This window comes from Anabrus simplex, chromosome 2 (genome assembly GCF_040414725.1).
Source record: "Anabrus simplex isolate iqAnaSimp1 chromosome 2, ASM4041472v1, whole genome shotgun sequence".
NCBI classification, from domain to species: Eukaryota; Metazoa; Arthropoda; class Insecta; order Orthoptera; family Tettigoniidae; genus Anabrus; species Anabrus simplex.
In genome coordinates this window covers 318,790,580-318,813,207 of record NC_090266.1, presented here as the reverse complement: position 1 = coordinate 318,813,207, position 22,628 = coordinate 318,790,580, and the positions used below count along the sequence as shown (strand labels likewise).

At 39.5% G+C, this 22,628-nt stretch overlaps 1 protein-coding gene across 1 annotated transcript in view; it reads right to left on the bottom strand.

The window, feature by feature from the left end:
* The window catches only part of anne (anne boleyn), a 382,933-nt gene that overhangs the window by 237,592 nt on the left and 122,713 nt on the right, over nt 1-22,628 (bottom strand). Inside the window, exon 5 of the mRNA XM_067140654.2 lies at nt 11,692-11,813. Coding sequence (XP_066996755.2) covers nt 11,692-11,813 — 122 coding nt within the window. The remainder of the gene's footprint in view (nt 1-11,691; nt 11,814-22,628) is intronic.

The following is a 22,628-nucleotide window of genomic DNA, read 5'->3' as shown; positions in this document are numbered from 1 at the left end:
TTTAATAAAAACATGCAGTGGCATTAAGTTTTGAGAGTTATCAGTGAAGACATTTATAAAAAGCCTCGTTAAGCTACAGGCATTTACAGGTTTCTGCCTACTTTTACATCAGTTCAATTTGGTGATTTATTTTCTGCAACTGCATTTATAGTGTGTTCGGACCTTAAAATGCAGTACGGCAGTAAAGGGACAATTCATCTCTTTCTTTCTTTCACATTTTACGGTTAGTGCTGTCCTACTCTAATGCAACGGGTTTGTCAAATGTCCACATATCTGAATGTTATTTGTTACAATTGGTGAATATCTGGTTATGTACAGAATAACAAACCGCATTTGATGCTGTTAACAAAATAAATGTTAAAAAATAATGGAGTGTGAAAATGTTAATGCAATGGAAAGTTACACCAAATGCAAAATCTTCATTACATGGAACTTACAACACAACTCCTATTTTATATTCATTATGTTTGTAATTTCTTCACTGCTGGTAAAGAAACATTTCGGCATGATGTAGATGCATTTGATTTTAAATCTGAACGATAAGAAAATGCAGTATGTACCTTTCTTTTCAGTGATGTTGAGAGATTTTTATGTGCAAGCACGAAAAAATCAGTCACTGGCCATTGTCCTTGCTCTTGAGTTTGCATGGGGGTCAAAGCGAGGCAAATGGTATTTATGGAAGTTATTTAAAAAAGAAAAACCAAGTCCTTATCTCTAATAGTTCTTAATTTGTGACAGGAAGAATGTCTCATTTGTTTTGGTTTCACGCTTGACTTGGCCGGGTGTCTGAACTGTAAGTAGCAAAGCAGAAGCAAAATCACCTCCGTACAGGCCATGGAGGCCCTTGGAGGAGTGGAAGGTAAAGGCTTCTACCATTGTTAACCTTGGCATGTGATGGGGTAGAGTGGTTAGCTCTACGCCCGGCCGCCTTTGCCCCCAGGAATTAACCTGGTACTCATTTTTGGTGTTGGCTGAGTGAACCTCAGGGCCATATGCACCTCCAGAAGTGGAAATCTTGTTTCTTAAATTTTACGACTTCCTGGCGGGGATTCGAACCTACGTCCTTCTGGGCGGACCGAGCACGCCTTTACCGCCTCGGCCAGGCAACCCCTGAACTGTAAGTAGGGTTCTTCCAAACAGTGCACATTTATATCTCCATGCAGTGCAGCTTTCATTTTGTCAGTAGTATAATAGTGATTAAATACAAATCATTGATAGATGTACAATTCTTGAGGACCAGTGGATTGTGTTTGTGTAGTTCGTAAGTTCATGCTCATGCATGGAGGATCCTAGTTCAAGGAACAAAGGCAGAAGATTGTACAATGTATCTCCTATCTGAGAAGAAATGTTCCACAGGAAAACTCAGGGGAAATGAATGCAGTATTATAACGAGTGTCCTGGATTACTTATTAAAGACAATGAATCTGAATAGTGCAGCCAGAGCTACAGATGTTCCGAACGAACAATATATACTATAAGGAAGGAACAAAGACAGGGTCCTTTGTGAATTCCCACCAAAAACAAAAAAGAGAGAGAGGGAGAAGGACGGTAGAAAAATGCAAGGAAAATTAAATAGGATAATACTGAGCAAAGTAGAGTGGATCGAGTGGTTAACGTTCTTTTATTTACAAACATACCACCGACGCTGAAGGTGATTTTTACTCTGGTTAAGGATTATACCCTGTGGTGTAAAATTTGTTACATAAGCTTCAATTATTTTAGATGGGGTAATAACGCAGCCTTCAATGAAACTGACGAAATTATTAATTGGAGGCACCGATATCTCAGGAACAAGCCACTTTTATAGACACAAAATAAAGCTATAATTTACACAGATGAATTCTGGGTAAATGTTGGCAGACAATGACAATGGAAAGATAGGCCGGTGAAATGTGCACAGCAGACTGCTATTGAAGGGGTGAGCTCGAGACTTAGGATTGTGATTCGCAGGTAATGAACATGGTTTTGCTCCAAATGCTGAACTAACGCTTTTCTTCCTCAAGATCAAGGAAGACACCCACAAGGAGATGACTGGTGAAATTTACAAGAAGTGGTTTGCAGAACAGCTGTTGGCAAATGCTCCTGAAGGTAATTGAAGTCGAGAACTTTCCACGTTTCAATGCATATAATTTATTATGCTGTTATGAATGACAATCACAAGAACATGTTTCCTATTAAGAAACATCTTCCGCTTAGTAATACATAAATTGACAAGTTGCACACTGATTTAAAAACACAAGCAATGAATTGATAGAAAGTTTGTAAGAGCACATTTTGTTCTGTGATTGATGTATCATTATTCTTCTACTTCTTCTTCCATTCCCTTTTCCAGATTCTCTCGGGTAGGGTAGTGTACCAAACAATTATGACTTTTGTCCTACTTACATCTATGACAACGGTGTGGATGTCGTCATTTGCATTAGTAGAAATCAGATAGGCTTCTTGCTATTTGCTTTACGTCGCTCCGACACAGATAGGTCTTATGGCGACAATGGGACAGGAAAGGCCTAGGAATGGGAAGGAAGCGGCCGTGGCCTTAAGGTACAGCCCCAGCATTTGCCTGGTGTGAAAATGGGAAACCACGGAAAACCATCTTCAGGGCTGCCGACAGTGGGGTTCAAACCCACTATCTCCCGGATACGAGCTCACAGCTGCGCGCTCCTAACCACGTGGCCAACTCGCCCGGTAATCAGATAGGCATTCTCTATAGTACTGTTAACATATGTAGCTATACCACACACCTTATAATAAGTTGCCCCTATGAGATCATATCCTGGAATTTTTCCACGTGAGTTTAGTAGGCCCATATCTTCTGTATGCGTTTCCTGAATGGCAATCAAGTCAATGTCGTTTTCTAGAACAATTTTAGACAAGTACTCTTCCTTTGCTCTGCTTATGCCTTCCACATTGATCCGTAACATGTCGATACCAGGTCCAATTCTTCTGAAGTGCGAGTCCTTAAAAGGACAATGTGTTAGATTTCTTCATGATATTGAAATGTAAATTGGCCAGGAGATCACCAAGATTGTTTGGCTGCCAGAAGGCTGTTGCTCCCTTAGCACCACCCAGGGGACACGCGTGGGGTATCTTTGGGTTAAACCTACGGACGTGCGCAACACTGGTCCCATTCCACTGAGTCACATTCCACCAACGGAACTGAAGCGTAAACGCGCCTTACTCGGGGAGTATAAGAAGATACATGCAAACGATCAGCTACCAATACACCAGGACATCATTGCTGTTGAAGCCAGACGTCTACGTTCGCGGAACCCCTCCATTCGGACAGCGAGACAGCTGGTGAACAATAATTTCAACCTCTTGCAAACCTGGAAGGAAGAATTGGTGAAAAACATTCCATGCCAGCTGCAAGACAACACAAGCACCACAACACCACCGAGTGGCTTTCACCTACCCAGGAAAACATGGTCAACACTAGACAGGATAAGAACAAACCATGGCAGATGTGCAGATCTTCTCTACAACTGGGGACATATATCTTCGCCAGAATGCAGTTGTGGTGCTCCCAGGCAGACCATACGGCACATGGTGAATGACTGCCCGACGCATTCCTATAGTGGCAACTTCAGTGACCTTGTGGAGGCAGGTCCAGCTGTAATAGACTTTATTAACAACTTAAAAGTCGAACTGTAAATAACGTAAATACGTAATTTATTTTTGACTAATGTTGATATGTACAGCCAAATGCTAAATAAATAGTGCACCAAAGCCCTCCACCTTACTTGATCTTTCCACCATTCCTCTTCTAGTACTTTATTGCTATCGACTCCACTATTTGCATACACAGTCCACAACAGAGCTCCTCCATCTCATTCTATGGCGTCCCCTAGGCCTCTTTCCAGTCTCTGTATTCATGGATGTTCTCTTTCGTATTCTCTTTCCTGGCATTCTCATTGTGTGTCCAAACCATTTTAGCTTTGCTGTATCAATCTCTTTTTGAAGTTTACACACTCCCACGCTTCTCCTTATTTCCTCATTTCATATCCTATCTTGTCTTGTCTTTCCCTGTATGCTCCTCAAGAACCTCATTTCAGCTGCTTGCATCTTACTATGGTTCTGCTTAGTTAACGTCCAGGCTGCTGAAGCATAGGTCAGTATAGGTTTATAATAGGACAAGTATAAAACCTTCTTACACTTCATTGGCACATCTTTGTTCCATACAATGTCTCTCTCACACTGGTAGAAACTTGCAGACTGCTGTATTCTTAAATCAATTTCTCCACCCAAATTTCCATTTCATGACATCACGCTGCCCAAATATTAAATAAATTTCACTACTTCTTATCACTCCCCTCGATTTTCTGTTACCTCTCGTCAAGATCAAAGTCTTGCTTTTCGCAGTACTAATCTTCATTCCAAAATTTCTTATCTCTTCATTCCATAAATCCACTTGTGTCTGTACTTCCTCTTCATTATCTCCCCAAACTACAATGTCATCAGCAAAGAGCATAGACTTTACTTGCTTGGCCATCATCTCCTTGATATGATGTAGAATTCTATCCATGATGATAATGAAGGGTAAAGGAGAAAATATACTTCACTGTCTTAAGCCTGTCTCAAATCTGAACCATTCAGTTTGACCCACTTTGGTTCAAATACAGCTTTTGCAATTTTGATACAATGCTATTACCATCTGCATTGTTTCATTCCCAATCTGTCTCCCCAACAGGAGACTGATAGCTTTAAAACCTTAAGCAATGTATCTTCCTTGTTGAAAAGTAGACTTGAAAGGCTCCTCAATTGAAAACTGTAGCTGCGTGTGGTATGGTCCGATGAATCCCGGTTCCAGTTCTATCAAGCTGTTTGGTGCGCGAGAGTGTGGCATGCCCCATGAAGCTATGGATACTGCGTGTCAACAAGGTTATGTCCAGACGGGAGGTGGCTCAGTTCTGGTCTTGGTGGCATTCTCATGGTTGCAATTAGGCCCCATTATCCAGCTGCAGGGAGCGCTGACAGGTACAGGTTATGTGGATATTCTTTCAGACCATCTGCATCCTTTCTGTCCCTAGAGTATAATGATGGAGATCCCAGGTTTCAACAGGACAATGCACCATGTCACCACTCTGTGGTGGCACGCAGGTGGTTGGAGGAGCACTCCAGTGAAGTTATGACCATGGATTGGCCCTCCAGATCCCCCAATCTTAATCCAAACGAGTATTTATAGAATGCTGTTGATGCTGGTGTACATTCCGTGAACCCTGCACTAAATACACACTACCAACTGTGGGTAGCAGAGCAAGATACCTGGGTCCAGATCCCTCCAGAACAATTCGAACACCTTGTAGAGTCAATGCCTTGCTGTATTGCTGCCGGTTTGAGTGCTCGCGGAGGAGCAACTCTTCATTAACATCACATTCAGTGTCTTCCCATGACTTTTGGCTACTCAGTGTAATTCAGGATAGCTGTATTGAGCTAATTTTCAATCAAGGAGTTTCCCCTGTCTTTTAGTCTACTTTTCAACAAGGAAAAGACACATAGTACAGTGCTTAAGGTTTTAAAGCTATCTATCGCCTGCAAGTAGAACAGCACACTATAAAGATATTCTTCTTAAGAAGGAGAAAAAGACTACATCCACCACAGAATTTTAAATTAATTAATTGCTTGCCCAATGAGAGTGCTGTCACAAGGACAACGTATATCAACTACAACATATTATGTCTGCCAAGTCATTGGTGAATTTGCTAGAATGTGGCAGATAGAAATAACAACAATCACAAGGCTCGGAAATAAATTAGGAACATAGCATGATATCCAGCTCGTCAAATGCTATATAAATGATTGCAGAGTATGGTTACTGAAACTCGTATTGTGATGGTAGCGACGTTATGAAGTCGTGTCCGGTTGAGACCAAGAGAATCCCACAGCTGTACAAGAAATTTAGGGATTATGCCTCGAGCACGGATCATGAGTCCATGGACGGAGATGTTGTCTAGGTGTTATTCGATTTTGGAATATTTTACAGCTGGCTGGTAAATCAACTTCTCGGCATCCACTTTTTCAGGCTGGCCAATGTGCGACTCGAAGCCTACTGTGGGACCAAAGATTAGTCCTTGCTTGCTAGCTGGTTGAATGGCTATCATGTCCATACGTCTGTTACTCCCATCGGTAGCCAGGCCAGAAATCTCATCATGCACTGTGAAACAGTGATCTCTCAGCGAGTTTGTGATCATGTACTGTATACAATGATGGTGGGAATTTCACAATACCACCCCATGAGGACAGGCACCCCAGACATTGGCGAGGGTTTCGTGCTCTCTGTGGCAATGCCAACAGAGGATGCTGTCCTGAGACCTTCCCGGCACGGAGCGAACGGCACGTACATTCGCCATCATCTTCATGGGCTCTCTCCGTTCCGCACGGGATAAGCCTCTGTGATCTTTTATCCATTTGTTCCTTGGCATGTATTCCTGGAAGAGCCCAATACCGTTTCCTTTGTCTGGCAGCTTCATCCATGACTGAACTTCTGTCTCATAGTATCTGCCGGACCTTCCTTACATTGAGAAGATAGCTGCTTTTGAACATGGCAATGTGTTTTTACAAACTTTTTATCAATTCATTACATGCATACCTGCCAACTTTACAAAACCAAAATCAGGAGATTTTGATATGAAAATCAGGAGAAATCAGGATATACAATTTTCACGTCTATAACATGTTATGTTTTTGTGATATACCAATTTTTAAAATTCAACCCTTTTGTCAGTCCTGTTCACTCCCCCCCCCCCCCCACCAAGTAGGTCTAAAACATCTGTATTGTGTTATGTTTTTGATATACACACTATATATGCTGATTTTGTAAATTTACCCCCTTTAACACTTTCCCTTATATGGATTTTCACAATAATTATGCGGTTCCGTTACTTTTACTGCGGATTCCAAATACCAATTTTCACGTCTGTAACTTGTTACGTTTATGAGATATACTCATTTCAAAAATTCACCCCCTTTGTCACTCCTGTTCACCACCCCTTAAGTAGATTTTCCCAAAAAAGTGCCCCTTTATTTTTAAAGGAGATTCCTAATACCAATTTTCACGACTGTAACATCTTCATTTTTAGAGATATAAATTCTTCTTTCACCAGAATGAATACTCCGCCTCCCTCATTTTAGGAATTCACCCCCTTTGTCACCCTTCAAGTAAATTTTCCAAAAACAAAAAAAATATGTTTCTTTTTTTTTTTTAAAGCAGATTCCAAATACCAGTTTTCATGTCTTTAAACTGTTCAGTTTTTGAGATATACATACACTCATTTTAAAAATTCACCCCCTTAGCGGCGGAATATCCAAAAATCCTCCCTTTAAGAGCACCTACATTGTAATATGAATGTATCCCCAAAATTTCATTTCTTTATGTTCAGTAGTTTTGGCTCGGCGATGATGAATCAGTCAGTCAGTCAGTCAGGACAAGTTATTTTATATATTTATAAATATATATGCCTCTAAAACCAGCCAAGTATGGCTTAAATTCTACACTCTGTGCGACAGTAGAACATTTTACACGTTCAATTTGGAACTCTACTGTGGCAAACAAGCCAAAGGTCCTTACACTTATTCCAACAAACTGGTAGACATCGTCAAGAGACTAACGGACCCAATAAAGAATTCGCATAGGAACGTTACCACTAATAATTACTATAGCAGCATTCCATTGGCCGAATACTTATTGGAGCAAGGGCCGGCATTCGTCGGGACAAAAAAAAAAAACGGGAAATACCTCCCGAATTTCTAATGGACAAATCTCGCCAGGTTGGCTCTAGCATGTTTGGATTCCTACCTGATATGACACTAGTGCCCTATATGAGAAAAAGGAAGACAGTTGTCATTCTTTCTATCGATCCTACAACTAATAAACCATTCATCATCGTTGACTATAATGGGCCCTAGGGTGGCATAGATACTGTTGATCAGATGTGTTCTACATATACAACAGCAAGGAAAACCAGGCGATAGCCTCTTGAAGTGTTTCTCCGTGAACTCGATATTGTAGGGATAAACTCGTAAAAGATATTTCTGGCCAACAGCCCATCAAAGGATTGTGTGAGAAGGAAATACCTCACTGATTTGGAACCGAGTCTGATGGAGATAAATCTCCGAGAAAGAGCTCAGCTTGTGTTTCTTCCAAGCAATTTACAGGTATTCTTATTGAAGTTTCGTGAAACCAAGGAGACTATGAAGTGTGCATCGCAGAAGAAAATCTGCTTCATTTGTGGAACGCACAAAAATACAAAGACTGGTGTTACCTGTGACCTATGTCGTCGAAATGTGTGCCGCAATCACAGTCAGCATAAGGTTACCTGTGAAAATTGCAGTCAAGAAGCTGAAGATGAAAACTAACTTTGCTTTATTTCATTGGAAACAATAATCCACTATTTGATTTTATGACTCTATATAGTGCAGTACCGTGTTTGAATTTCTTGACTTGTATTTTTGTATTCTCTAAAATATGTTCAATTTCATAAAGTGTATATTATATTTTTTTCTTTTTAGAATAAACATTACATCTTTCAATTATTTAAATAAATTTGCTTAACCTAAAAATGATAAAATGCACATAATATTCAATAAAGTTAGCAAACACTGCTGTGCGCAATGTAATATGATACGAAGTGGCGCGCGCGGTCCAAGGTTAATTAATAATTAATACCATGTTACGCACACACACACACGCACACGCGCGCGCGCGCACACACACACAAAAACCTGATTGGCCGCCAGTGTAACTTGATGATACACGATATGAACTTAGCATGAAACTAATATATCTCCCAGGGTAGGGTCATAGGCTGACTACATCCTGACTTCCTAACCGAATCTAACGACTTGTTGAACTGAAAAGGTATGAAGATATACTGGCTAGGTTATACTCTTTTTTTTTGAAATGACACACAGCGAATTAAAATATATAAATATACTCTCAAAATCAACCACCTCAATATTCCTATAGCATACTAATAGGCTACTATTCACTTTCACAACACAGGGCAACAAAAACAACAAATAAGAAATATGCACTTAAAATTAAGCACTTCGGTATACTTACAGCATACCACTACCATCTACCTCAATCTACATGACAACACAAATTACAACATAATTACTGAATTAAATTAGCTGGTATGACGAATTTCCTATGAAACATTATATTAGGACTTTCACCGTCCCTTGACACTCTAAACTCAACTGTACATATTTACATAATATCTTCTTATTAGCTTGAATTTATATACCATATAATCTGACTAGTCTGAAAAGCCATATCTCGAACCTCAGTTGCAGAACCTGCCACACTATCACGAAGTAGAGGTTAAATACCACCACACCTCGCCAAATTCGCCGATAACTTTGGTGAAAGTTCATGGTCTATTTTCACAGTGAAACCATACTCGCGTTATATTCAGCTAAGCTAAGCACTTCATAGACTTCTACATAACATGTAATGATATCTTAGCCTGTCAGATGTTCTAACCGGACGTCCATCAAAGAGACAAAATTCTCAAAGACACAGACACAAGCAGCATTCAATAGGACTAACCATAGCACACTTCATATGGGACAACCACCCGATCACAACATTTCAACTGGTCAAGACCAATAAGACCATCTTTCAGCAAACCAGCCATAAAATAAACTCTTCAAGTCACATGGGTTTCTCTGTCCTAGCTAATCACCATCTTCCATTTCTGTCACATGTGGCACGCCGTTTTCAAAATTGTGTTATTCAACACTGGCGTACTGCCACCTCGAAAACTGTTGGGAGGTATCCGTCATGTTGGGCAAACCAACTTCTTATACAACTTTCGCAATATTTAGTTCTCTAGCTTAACAAAGATTCCCAACTTTTTGGTACCACAGAATGCCACCAATTTAACACACAGTTCTTACAATGACTAAATAATGTTTATGATACATTAATAAATACCTATGGTATTCCTACAATGAAATAAATGATACTGACAATATAAAATAAATACATAACCTATAACTTGGCGTAAATATTGCCGTAAATACAAAAATTGACTTCACGTGGGGTTGGAATTCTGTATGATTACAAACAGGAACAGTTTCCCCCTCATAACTTTCAATTCCCTGGTGTAACTTTGCTACATTGGAATTAGTTTCACTGGTGACCTGATCTTAAAATTCTTCAGTAAGAAACTCATCCAGTTACTTTAGTCATCCCTGGATTCTTGTCTAGTCATGCTACCACAGCATTCAGTTCACCATCTGTATTACACAGCATATTATTAGACACATTTTTAGCGTCCACTTCAAGGCTTCGAGTTTATACACACGCCCACCTGCAGCTTCTTCCACTTCCTCTTCTTCAGTACCATCTCATTCTTCAGATAACCTACTAGTACTGTAATATCACTTTCCTTAGAAATGTCATTGAAATCATTATCTTACAAAAAATAATATTCTAGTGTCAACTTCATCAAAATCAGGCACGATGCCATGTTTATTTTTACATAACAGTTGTCTCAACCAACATTATAACCTCTATGACTATGAACTACAGGGTCTCTTATACAAACTAGGACCAAACGCACGGTCTTTGTACACTGCGCTACGGCAGCTGCCTAAGCCGAACTTATGTCGTGCATGCCCGCCCTGCTTTAAGCGTGTACACAATCTTATATGCAATCCTAGCTTATAAAAGATGCTGGAAGTGTCGTCTTTCCTGGGTTATACAGGCACTGTATCTGGTAACCAAATTCTGGCTGACACGAGAGAGTTCTGCCACTGTAATGTTTCTGATTTCATTCATTACGTTTCAGTTCCTCCAATGTGTCAGGATGTGTTTGACACACTGTTTCTTTCGGTTTGCCTCACAAGTAAAAATCACACACTGTTAGATCTGGAAAATGAGGGGGAAATAGACCAGCACTGATCACTCTGTCTGCAAACACTTCCGAGATTGTAAGAAGGGAATCTTCTGCTGTTTGAGCAGGGGCTGAATTTTGTTGAAATCACCCATGCGATTTTTCTTCTTCCATTAACTGATGGAAGAATGGCATCTCAAAACGTCATCTTGGTACCTCTCTACATTTACTGTCGTCTTGAAAAAAATATGCCCAATTATTCATCTTGCACTAACACACCACCACAACAAACATCAATTTTCTATCATAATAAGGAACTTCATAAAGACCATTAGGATTTTCTGCACACCAATAGTGAGAGTTACAACTGTTCACGTGACCATTAACATGAAGCCAGAACTTTTACATATGAAAATACAGTGTTGCAATGATAATTGTCTCACCACAGCTGAGATTCAGACTGGTGACTGATGCTTGCGTGGTCAAACACATGCAAGCTGCTTGCAAGGTCAAGAACTATGCACACCTCCCATACTGCAGGTTAGGTATCGGAGAGTAAAAACGCTGCTTCGATGGTCTTACTTTGTATTATTACATGAGAGACCCTGTATATATCTAAATAGATGTCTTTTTTTTTTTTTTAATGAGCAGAAATACGATTACTGACATTTGCCAAAAATGTTTTTCTTTTGGTGATATCTAAAGACATCTCTTTTCAGTTTTGACTCTGTTAATTTATAACTGTTAGGTTATCAATTTGCTAGAAATACTGTAAACTCACAGAAATGGAAAACTATGGGAAATATCTGTCATTGCAAGAAAATGGCTTAACATAATCAGCAACACTAACCTTTAAATACACCACCAGATAGATGTATTGTGAGTTTATCATCCATGGATTCTTGCCGATCTGTCAAAACCTGGTCATCCCAACAGTCTCCATCTAAAGTTATATCACTCTTGTTATTATTCCTGAAAAAGAAAAAAATAACATGTAATGTTGCAGGTACCCGAGAAAAATTGCATCTAATGGTACAGAGGCACATATAAGAGATAGAAACACCCCAATTATCTATACCTTAATTTAGCAATCTTTGGGTTATTCATCACCAAATGTGAAGGGTATAACTATCACCACTACCTCCTTTCTAAGTCAAAGTAACACTGCCACACTATTCGGGTTACAGGTAAAAGTCCATTTGCACCAGCCAGACAGGAGAGGTAAGCAGTCCATGTTTCACAGTCCTTCAAATTGGCTTGCAAATGTAGCAACAGCCAACAGAAATCTTAAAACTTGCATACCGCAATCTACTGTAGAAGGTAAATCAGTTCTTTTTTAAGTTCTATTATTTATAAGTACTTCTCACAGAGTTTCACTAACTAAAATGGATGATTGAGTTTCCAGTATTCTAAATATAAAGAAATGGGAAATTTGAATTATCTTAACACTAATGAGGAATGACCATCCTTGTCAAACTTCCAAAGTAGTCTCCTCAAGCCAAGCAACTCAGACAGTAGAGCGCCAGCCTTCTGAGCTCTTAAGTTGGCAGGTTTGATCCAGGCTCAGTCCGGTGGTATTTTAAGGTACCCAAATACACCAGACTCATAAGTAGATTCATCGGCACGCAAAAGAACTCCTGCAGGACAAGCGTCCAGCCCCTTGACATCCCTGAAAACTGTAAAAGTAGTCACTGGGATGTACAACAAAAATTATTATTATTATTATTATTATTACTATCATCATCCTCTTGATATGATAGATATTCTGATATTTGCTCTGCTATTTTAACCACTCAGTGAGGTCTTTCTCTGACAGTCTGTTCAGTACATCCGAACTGATATTGTTGTGTTGACTCTCCAATACAGAATGGCATCCACAAAGCTCCCACATGAGGGGAAACGTGGAACTTTTATGTTAAATTGATTCAGCAAATAGGCTGGCTGTACCATACATTCAGTGCCCTATTACTTGATTGTGTGGGTTGGATTTTTTTTTTTTAATTTGCTTTACGTTGCACCGACACTGATAGTTCTTATGGCAACGATGGGATAGGAAAGGCCTAGGAGTGGGAAGGAAGCAGCTGTGGCCTTAATTAAGGTACAGAACCAGCATCTGCCTGGTGTGAAAATGGGAAACCACAGAAAATCATCTTCAGGGCTGCCGAGAGTGAGGTATGAACCCACTATCTTCCGGATGCAAGCTCATAGCTGCATACCTCTAACCGCACGGCCAACTCACCTGGTGATTCTGTTTATCTACAAAGCACAAGCAAGATGTGGTTTCTAATATTTTCTGCCTCTTGAAAGAAGTAGGCTACCACCTACTTCATAACCACATAAACCACTCAAGAGATAAATAATGAATCTGACTTTCATCTCCTGCCTGAAATTGTGTGTCACTCAAACATTATCCCCTTATAAGCTTCCTTAATAATTTCCCAAGTTTCAACAGCATTCCCCCCCCCTAAATAATTTGAAATGTGATTGCTACATTTTGTTGCAACTTGAGATCCAGTCTGGTCAACAATTGCAGACTTGTTTCACATTCACAATAGACATCCAGCCTTTTCCAGACATCTCCAAGTTCTTCAATTGTCTGGGAGTATCCGAAAGGAATTTTACAGATTCACCAGAGGTTCAATTAACATTATCACTCATTCAGTGAAGACTACTCCTACCGTGGGAAATGTGACCCTCTGTAGATGTAAATATCATCCTACCACTATTGTAGCCTCCATAAGAGCCAGAATTACGGATGGCGGACCCTAGGGCAGACACTTTTAGGCACACCTCTCTCTCGTTTGTTTTAGACTTCCAACGTTTTTAATTTTTATAAATTTTTTGTTGCTTACAAAATGTCTGCCTGCTGTCATTTCTTGATGGATACAGTACTTTTGCATCCATCTCTTGGCACCGGCCAGAGTAAAGTGTAGCTTCCACCGAAGTGCCAGTCAACATCCATACATCCATGGCTATGACAATATGGAAGTTGCTGGGGTATGGGTAGTGCTGAGTAATGACGTTCAGAGCATGACTAGTGCATTTGAGTGTTATGAAAGGTGCTGCTCATAGGGTCAGTTGTGCTGCAATAGTACTTTCTGACCCAGTGAGGAAAGCAATGGCCAACTACCTCACTCCTCATCTTGCCTAGTACGCCTCATTTTGGTGCTGCCATTGGTTTTTGGGGTTTCCTTATAACCGCATAACCTTTGGTGGTGCTATTTGAGGATCCAACCAGCCTCTGGGCTGATGACCTTAACAGACAGACAGACATTACAAAATGTGTAATCAATTACGGAATTAATAAAATATACTAAAAGAAATGTATCATGGACTCTGCACTTAAAAGCCTTAGTTATATTTCTGCTGTGAAAAGGAAAATTATATTGGAGCAAGAAAAGGAACAAGCTCGACTTATGTGGCAACGCATTTGGGGTAGGTAGGGGTAGGAGGGAAACTCGATTGCCACCTTCACCTTAGAACAAGAAGAAAACAATTCAGATCGATGTGGTTTATACACAGAAACAAACAAAAAAATTAATGTGAAAATATTAATATCGAAATTAACCTAGAAACATAGCATTTAGAATTAATTTCGCCGAGACTTTTTAGCAAAATTGTGAATTATGCCGTCATAATTAATCCTGCTTACAACAATTTCACTTTCAATTTGCAATACAGATAGTGAGTCTCTTACTTGAAAAGCAACTGTCCAGAAATAATTTTTATTTCTTTTTAAAACAGAAAATGACCTCTAATTTGAACAGTCTGATATCAACACTGACAGGTGCATTCTGAGCACAAGCGTAACATTCGGATGCAATTTGTCTAGCTCTGTTTCTTGCAAGAATAACAAAAGCTTCAACGGAGTTAGTTTTGCATCTTTGTTCGTAGTTCTTTCAAATACAATGCAAGGTCAATACATTCGCTTTCTATGTGCACTTCCAATTTGCCTGGGTGTATACTTTAAAAGTATTTAGCTTGATGTCCAATTCCATTAACACCAAGCTTTGTAAGCTTAGACAGCAAACCATATTTTTTGTTAAGTGAAGAGGATGCTTCTGTTCTTTTCTCCAAATTATTAAGTAGATTAGCAATTATTTTGTAGAAAATGTGCCTTCTGTAATTATCACGTCTGGAAGTAGTTTCATTTCCTTGTCAGGAGTCACAAGACGAGTCTTCTTTGTGTTTCGACATTTGCTTTTGGCTAAAGTCTTCTGAAAATGCAGTATAAGCTGCTTTTATTGCTGCCCATGAATATCAACGAGCATAAAAGGATTCCTGATAAGCTGACCATCTCATTGCTAACAAACTCTCGAAAATAGTGATGATGATGATGATGCTTGCTGTTTAAAGGAGCCTAACATCGAAGGTCATCGGCCCCTCGAAAACAGTATTTACAGTACTTTGTCCTTGTCCTCATTCAAGCTTTCTTTCAAATATTTCCAGTGTTTAGCACTTGCAGAAAAAATGTAAAGTGCTTGGAAGAATTTGAAAAATGAACTGCATGCTCAAAAAAAATGCAAACAAGCAAATTAAGTGATGTTACAAATATACTGTAAAGTGAATTCAAAATAACAAAAACATGTTGATAAACAAACCTGTTCATAGCATTCTTGCCAGCAAAATTTACAGAATGTCTGGAACACTGTACCCACTCAGCCCAAGTGTCGATTCCCTTAATTCTAGCTTGCAGTTCTGTATAATTTCCTAATATGCACTGTTATACAAACGTCCTCTGTAATCGGCCATGTCAATTTGAAGGTTTTGCATCACTTTAACAACTTCCTCTAGCAAGTCCAAGATTTGTGGCCAAGGGTTGGTAGAAACTGAAGAAATAGCTCTATGGTGGAGAGTTTTTAAATTTTTTTTATCCTCCTACAAAATATACCGAATCATGAGAGCGAATATTTTTTTTAAACTGGCTTTATAACACACCGACACGTCTTATGGCAACGATGGGAGAGGACAGGGCCAGGAGTGGGAAGGATGCGGCTGTGGCCTTAATTAAGGTATAACACCAGCATTTGCCTGGTGTGAAAATGGGAAACCACAGAAAACCATTTTCCAGGCTACTGACAGTGGGGTTTGAACCCACTACCTCCCGAATCCAAGCTGCAGCTGCGCGACCCTAACCCCACGGCCAACTCGCTCGGTCATGAGAGCTAATTCGTCCACATGGGATAAGTTTGCCGCAGAATCAACAAAGATAAAAAAATACTTTGAAATCTTGATCTCCTATATAATCTCATCACTTACTCAATCAGTGATCTAGAAACAAACTCTTCACATACTTCAGTTGATAAATACAATGTACTACCACTTCCTTTGGACCCATATTGCTGTATATGCTCAGAAATGAAGGGATCGAATTCTGCTATGAGCTCCAGCGAGCTTATGAAGTTCCACACGAAGATGGTCCAAAACGTTCATTGGAACCTCGCAATGGTACACCATGACAACCCAGTGACTTGACCACAGCAACAACACACTTGAGAACATCCAACCAATACAAATAAAATAATTTCATCAAATATCTACAGTATGGAATTACTTGCACATATCCAAAATTTGACAGCTATGACAAATTACTAAATTCACTAGATTATAAATAATTGTGTAAACGTAAAATTTCATTCCCCATTTTTACTTTCAAACTATTCAATAACTTTGCATATAGTCCATATTTATTATCACAATTCAACATTCATGTCCCTCTTGCTACAACACGTCCAAAACAGACTCCCTTCCACTACCCAAAAACAAAAACTGAGCACTACAAGCATTCTCCAGTTATTAACTGCACGAGGATTTATAACGAATACTCAATTACTTTCAATTTGGATATATTTTGTAGCACACTAATATATTTCATTTATATTTGCAAGGCAACTGTGTGAAAACAATACTAGAATTTCTAAGATTGAAAATTAAGTGTATAATATTTAGATAATAAAGGTGTACTCTAAGCATTTTGATGACCTCCGTCCTTGAACTTAAAACAAAAAAACCCACACACACAAGTACCTCATTATGTATATTACATTTTATGTTTGTGTTTGATAATAGCATCCTAACTTTTTAATGTAACTTTAATGTTTGGAAATTATATTTGTAGAATGTCTTCACATTAGCATTTTAATAATTTCATTCAAATTTGAAAATTATGTGTGAAAAGTTTGTTTTAAAGTGCAATAGCATTAATATACAGTAGTATATAGCATAGTACTGTATAGTATTAATGTATTTATCACTTGTGTTCCTTATTATTGGGTTTGTACCTGTCGGGAGGGAGGGAGGGAGTAAGTAAGTAAGTAAGTAAGTAAGTAAATAAATAAATAAATAAATAAATAAATAAATGAACAAACAAAAACAAATAAATAAACACTGTTTTTTCCTTCTGAAGTTCTTCATATAGTTTGCTGTCAATCCGCCCTAGCATCTCAGATCTTTCTATCAAGTCCCTCATACCATTTCTGTGTAGTGTCAAATTTTCGTGTTCAGCAAAATATTTTGCAGCACTTTTTCCAGTCAGCATCATAACCTTTTTATCCAAGCTTCAAATTCCCTTAAAAAAAGAAAATTACAATTTAACCAAATATTCTCTTAATTATTTTAATTAAGCTCACTGCAATCATTTTTAACCAAAAACAAAATAAAATGTAATTTAGTACAGTAAGCCACTCCTCCCTGTTTAACATTGTTATAGTTTCTTTTGTTCTCTTAACTATGAATGTTTCTTTCTCTGTAAATTTTAATCTGACAGTGTCTAATATTTTCATTTTTCCCCACCAGGTTGCATCAACTTGCATATTTTGATATTCCATACTTAGCTTTTGTTTTTCACTAGGTTAATTGCCTTCCTGTTGTGTGGGTTTTGGTCGCAAAAGGAAACAGGGTAAACCAAAAATTTGTACTGCATTTTTTGTTATAAGACAGTCTACGCTCACCTTGAATGATTCAACTGCGTTCGCTCACAACAGACAATCTGTTATTTCTCTCTACATTTGCAGCAGCAACGTGAGATATGTTATATTTAATTTTTGGTGTAATTTCTTTCACAGCTGTTAGCTGTTCTTGCAGTTGAATTTTATGTGAACCGAGTCTTATGATGATGATGATGATGATGATGCTTGTTGTTTAAAGGGGCCTAACATCTAGGTCATCGGCCCCTAATGGTACGAAATGAGACTAAATGGAATGACAAATTAAAACTCCAAAATCCTCCACTGAACGGAATTCAAAACGCAAGGATGAAGAATGAATGGATGGATATGAATTTAAAACAATCAGTGGATCCGATAGGCAATGTCTCGCATTCACAGAAACTATAATACCAATATAATGGTCCGTTATTGGACATTATAAATTTTTCCAGCTAACTCATTCTTAGATGCCTGCGTTTCGCCCTCGTGTGCTAAGTTAGGCTCGTCAGTTGGGACTTAGCACACCACCCAAGACGCAAGGCCAGTGCATACCGTGGAGGCCACTGCATAGGCTATTTGAAGCCACCAGCAGTGCCAATGCACTATGAGAGCTATGTCTCATTTCCAAAAATAGATGCCTGCCTAGACATAGCTCTCATAGTGCATTGGCACTGCTGGTGGCTTCAAATAGCCTATGCAGTGGCCTCCACGGTATGCACTGGCCTTGCGTCTTGGGTGGTGTGCTAAGTCCCAACTGACGAGCCTAACTTAGCACACGAGGGCGAAACGCAGGCATCCAAGAATGAGTTAGCTGGAAAAATTTATAATGTCCAATAACGGACCATTATATTGGTATTATAAATTTACTCATTCAGGACAAATATTCTAGGTTCCCTATGGGAATCAACATCTACATCATTTGATGGCCAGGCAGGCATCTATTTCTGGAAATGAGACATAGCTCTCATAGTGCATTGGCACTGCTGGTGGCTTCAAATAGCCTATGCAGTGGCCTCCACGGTATGCACTGGCCTTGCGTCTTGGGTGGTGTGCTAAGTCCCAACTGATGAGCCTAACTTAGCACACGAGGGCGAAACGCAGGCATCCAAGAATGAGTTAGCTGGAAAAATTTATAATGTCCAATAACGGACCATCATATTGGTATTATAAATTTACTCATTCAGGACAAATATTCTAGGTTCCCTATGGGAATCAACATCTACATCATTCACAGAAACTGACGTGAAATAATAGTATCACTGACCAAGGGACTGCGTCTATAGCAAAATACTGAATTGATGATGCTTTTAGTCTAAAGGGGTCCAAAATCCAAGTCATCGGACCCTCACAATGGTACTTATTGCTATGAAAGTAGAAACATGGTATTTGCCATGTTGCAGTACTAATTAAAAGTAGCATAGACTTATGGTATTCCACTCAGTATGGTACTACTCACAGGTAATTAAATTCGCACATGTAATACTGACCTATGGTGTTTCGCACATTGCAGCGCCATATACAGGCAACGCAAATCTATGGTGTTCATCACGTGTACTAATCACGGAGACTTGCGCTATCCCGTGGTGTTCCTCATATAGTGGGTACTAATCATAGGCAAGCCAGAACCATGGTGTCGGTCATCCCATGATGTCGCTCATAGTGGTACTAAACACAGGTACTGTAAAAGCCGGCACCGTACTCTTTTCCTACCAATTACAAACCTATTTGGTACCTACCATAGTGGTACTACGCACAAGTAAAAGCAATCCATGGTGTTCCCCACATGGTGGTACTAATCACAAATAGTTTCATGGTTGTAATTCAATCATCCCTTGGTTGCCCCTTTTTGTCACCTCTTACGACAGGCAGGGGATACCGTGTGTGTATTCTTCGTCTGCGCCCCCCCACTCACAGGGGATTGTGTGTTTGGTCCGCGAGAGATATTTTATTTCCCCCCAAGACCACCGGCAAGCCGGTTAGGACCCCCCTATCCGCCACCTGGAACGCACCATGTGGGAGTATCACCTCTCCCCCTGCTACGCCAGCATAGTAGGTTCGTGGAACCGAGTCTTATGCATGTTGGTTTCCTGTTAGGTTCTTGAATACTGTCTTGTTCGACTTCTCTGACATTATGCTAGGCTAACATTTTTGTTATCATTTTGGTGTGTGTGATTTTGTATGAAAGACCCACGTCCATCTAAATTCTTCTTAATACATCTAGACCTACTGGCCGGATGACTTAGGACACATCAAAGCATTTAACCTGCTGGTGTATATCCTCAATAGCTTTTCTGTAGCTTTCAGCGCTGAATGCAAGTGGCCTTATGAGATATGTGTTGAGTATGGTTTGGTCTACGAGCTTATGGTTCCTGTTGGTGGTGTCTTTGGAGAAACATCTATAATAAGCGTATAGGATATCACACATCATCCTCTAGTATATGTGTGAGGAATCCTGTTCTTGAATGCCCTGTCGTGAGAAACTGTCTCTCATACGGACGGCTCTTGTACTTTCGTGTAATGTTGTTCGAGTGGAGAGAAATGTACGCTTAGTAGCCTGTCCAAAATTTTCTTTCCTTTATTTGGGTATTTCACATTCTTATACTTCGGTTTCCCAACTTCTCTGTTCTTTCATTCATGGGCTGATATTATACTGGACGCAAAGAAGCATTTTGATTTATTTTCCTTTATCTTACTGCACCTCCATGTTTGTTTTCCGTGGAACTCAATGTTCTTTTCGGCCAGTGCTTACATCAACCCCTTATGGAATATTTTTGTTTTATGCTTCCTCTGGGATTGGTGATTGTTCCGGGAGTGTGTACAAGGTTTGTTAGGGAGAGGAATGGGTGCTGGGAGCATCCTTTCTGTACTCTGATTAAAGTATTTGTGGCATATTTAAGCTATCGCATAGTGACACTGCGCCAGAATCTGATTTGGTCACTGTGCGTTGCTGCAGCCTTCGTATTACGTACAAGGTTGCGATCTGTATGAATAATACACAATGTCCTGTGCAGTAATGGTTGGCTGAACGCCAATTAAATAAATTTTGTATCGTTTGTCATCTTCAGACAACCGATCCTACAGCAAGCCTGTGAGAAATGGAATATTATGTCATTTTCCCAATTTCCTATATTTCCTCATCATTTTTCTTATTGTCTTTTTCCTTTATTTATAACAAATTTTGGTTCAGTTTATGGCCTCTTATTTAGCAGCTTTGTGTTTATAAGACATTTCATCTTGTATTTATGAGGATAGCTGAATTCTAATTCAGGCAGTGAACTTGTCTAGTCTTTGTCATATGGTCTATGGCCTGTACTAATGCTGCTGCTGTTGCATTTGCTCTTTTGGTAGTTTGGTTTTGTTATGCATTTTTTCTGGCAGTAATTAGGTGGGTGTTTCAATGGTAGAAGAACTGTGATTTGACAAATGGTATCCTACCCAAACACACAGTTTTTTAAAGGATAAATTTGGATTCAGCTAATAGGATTCTTCATTGTATTTTATGTCAGGTGTCCATTGCTAGATTGTATCGCACGTATAAGTTTTGAAGTTATCAGTCTATCTTTGTTTTGTACATCCGCTCTTCTGTTGTCTTTTCTAAACATTATCTCGACTCAACATATTTGCCATGGAGAGAGACAAAGATAATGTTGGTAGCTGGTAGGAGGAGGCTTTCCACAAAGAAATGAATGTGAAGGAATTCGCAAATGAGCTTGAGTCGGCAACTGCAAACTCGCTGTCAAAATCTGGAGTTAGTGGTTCCCAGAAAACCTAGATAGAATTACTGAGCCAGAATTTGACCCATTTCCCCAGAATGATCAACGTAATAGTAGGTTGGTTGGTCCTTTGAATTATAACCATATAATTTCGCCTCCATGTCATTCTGACCCTTCCTGTGCCAACTCTGCCCTCTATATTGTTCATAAGTGGAGCTAAAAATTTTCTGAAGAAATAAGGTACTCCTGTGCCGTTAAATTTGTGTGACATAACTGAATGTTGCCAAGTTTCTGCAAATCATTTCGTCCCCGCGATACCCACTATGTTAGAGGGCACGGTGCTAAGGTGGTTCAGATTAGCTAAAAGAAAGATCTGTAAATGGGAAAATTCTAAAACAGGAGATCTCGAGACGCACACAGGATTTAAATGAGTCAACTGACGACTGACTAGAATTTTCACCTTGTTTAATAGATAAAGCATCCCTCCTCCTGATGCAGAAATCTTTGACTTATATAGGAATTTGGCTCCGAAATATAAATTGTTCATCAAAAAGTGGAAGGTTAAAGAGACCCAATGACATCAGTTTAGGGAGAGAATTGGAATCTTCAATAATTCAAAACGATCTGTACCGATCTCCTATAACCCCGGATGGAATCTCCCTTCCCGGATACTGCACGTTTTCCACCTCCCAAAGTTTTCTCCTTTTCTGCTGTCTCAACTAACAGTCCCCATAAAGGCTTTTGCCGTCATTTTACCCTTTGCGCCAGTCCTGTTGCCAATGCAATCCAATACCGAGATGAGTACCATATGGTAAATATGGGTGCCGTCATGTGTTGGAATTGTGGAAAGGTGGGACAAGTCTCCAGTGAGTGTCGGGACCAAGTTTGTACCACCCCGCCCCAACTGATATAGTTTGTGTGGGGTAAATCTTAATCTGCATCCTTGTTGTTCTCCACATCAAGGAAACTGAATTTGCATCAGCATAATAACCCAACGTTGGTGCCTTCTTTCATTCAGACAAGGAAGGTTTGGGGCACACCTTCATTGTCATCAAGGGTCAAAATTACCATTGGTTCTTGACATCTCTATGCCATGTTCAACACTGGAGCTGCCTCCTCTTTTGTGAATGAAGCTCTTTTCGATTGTC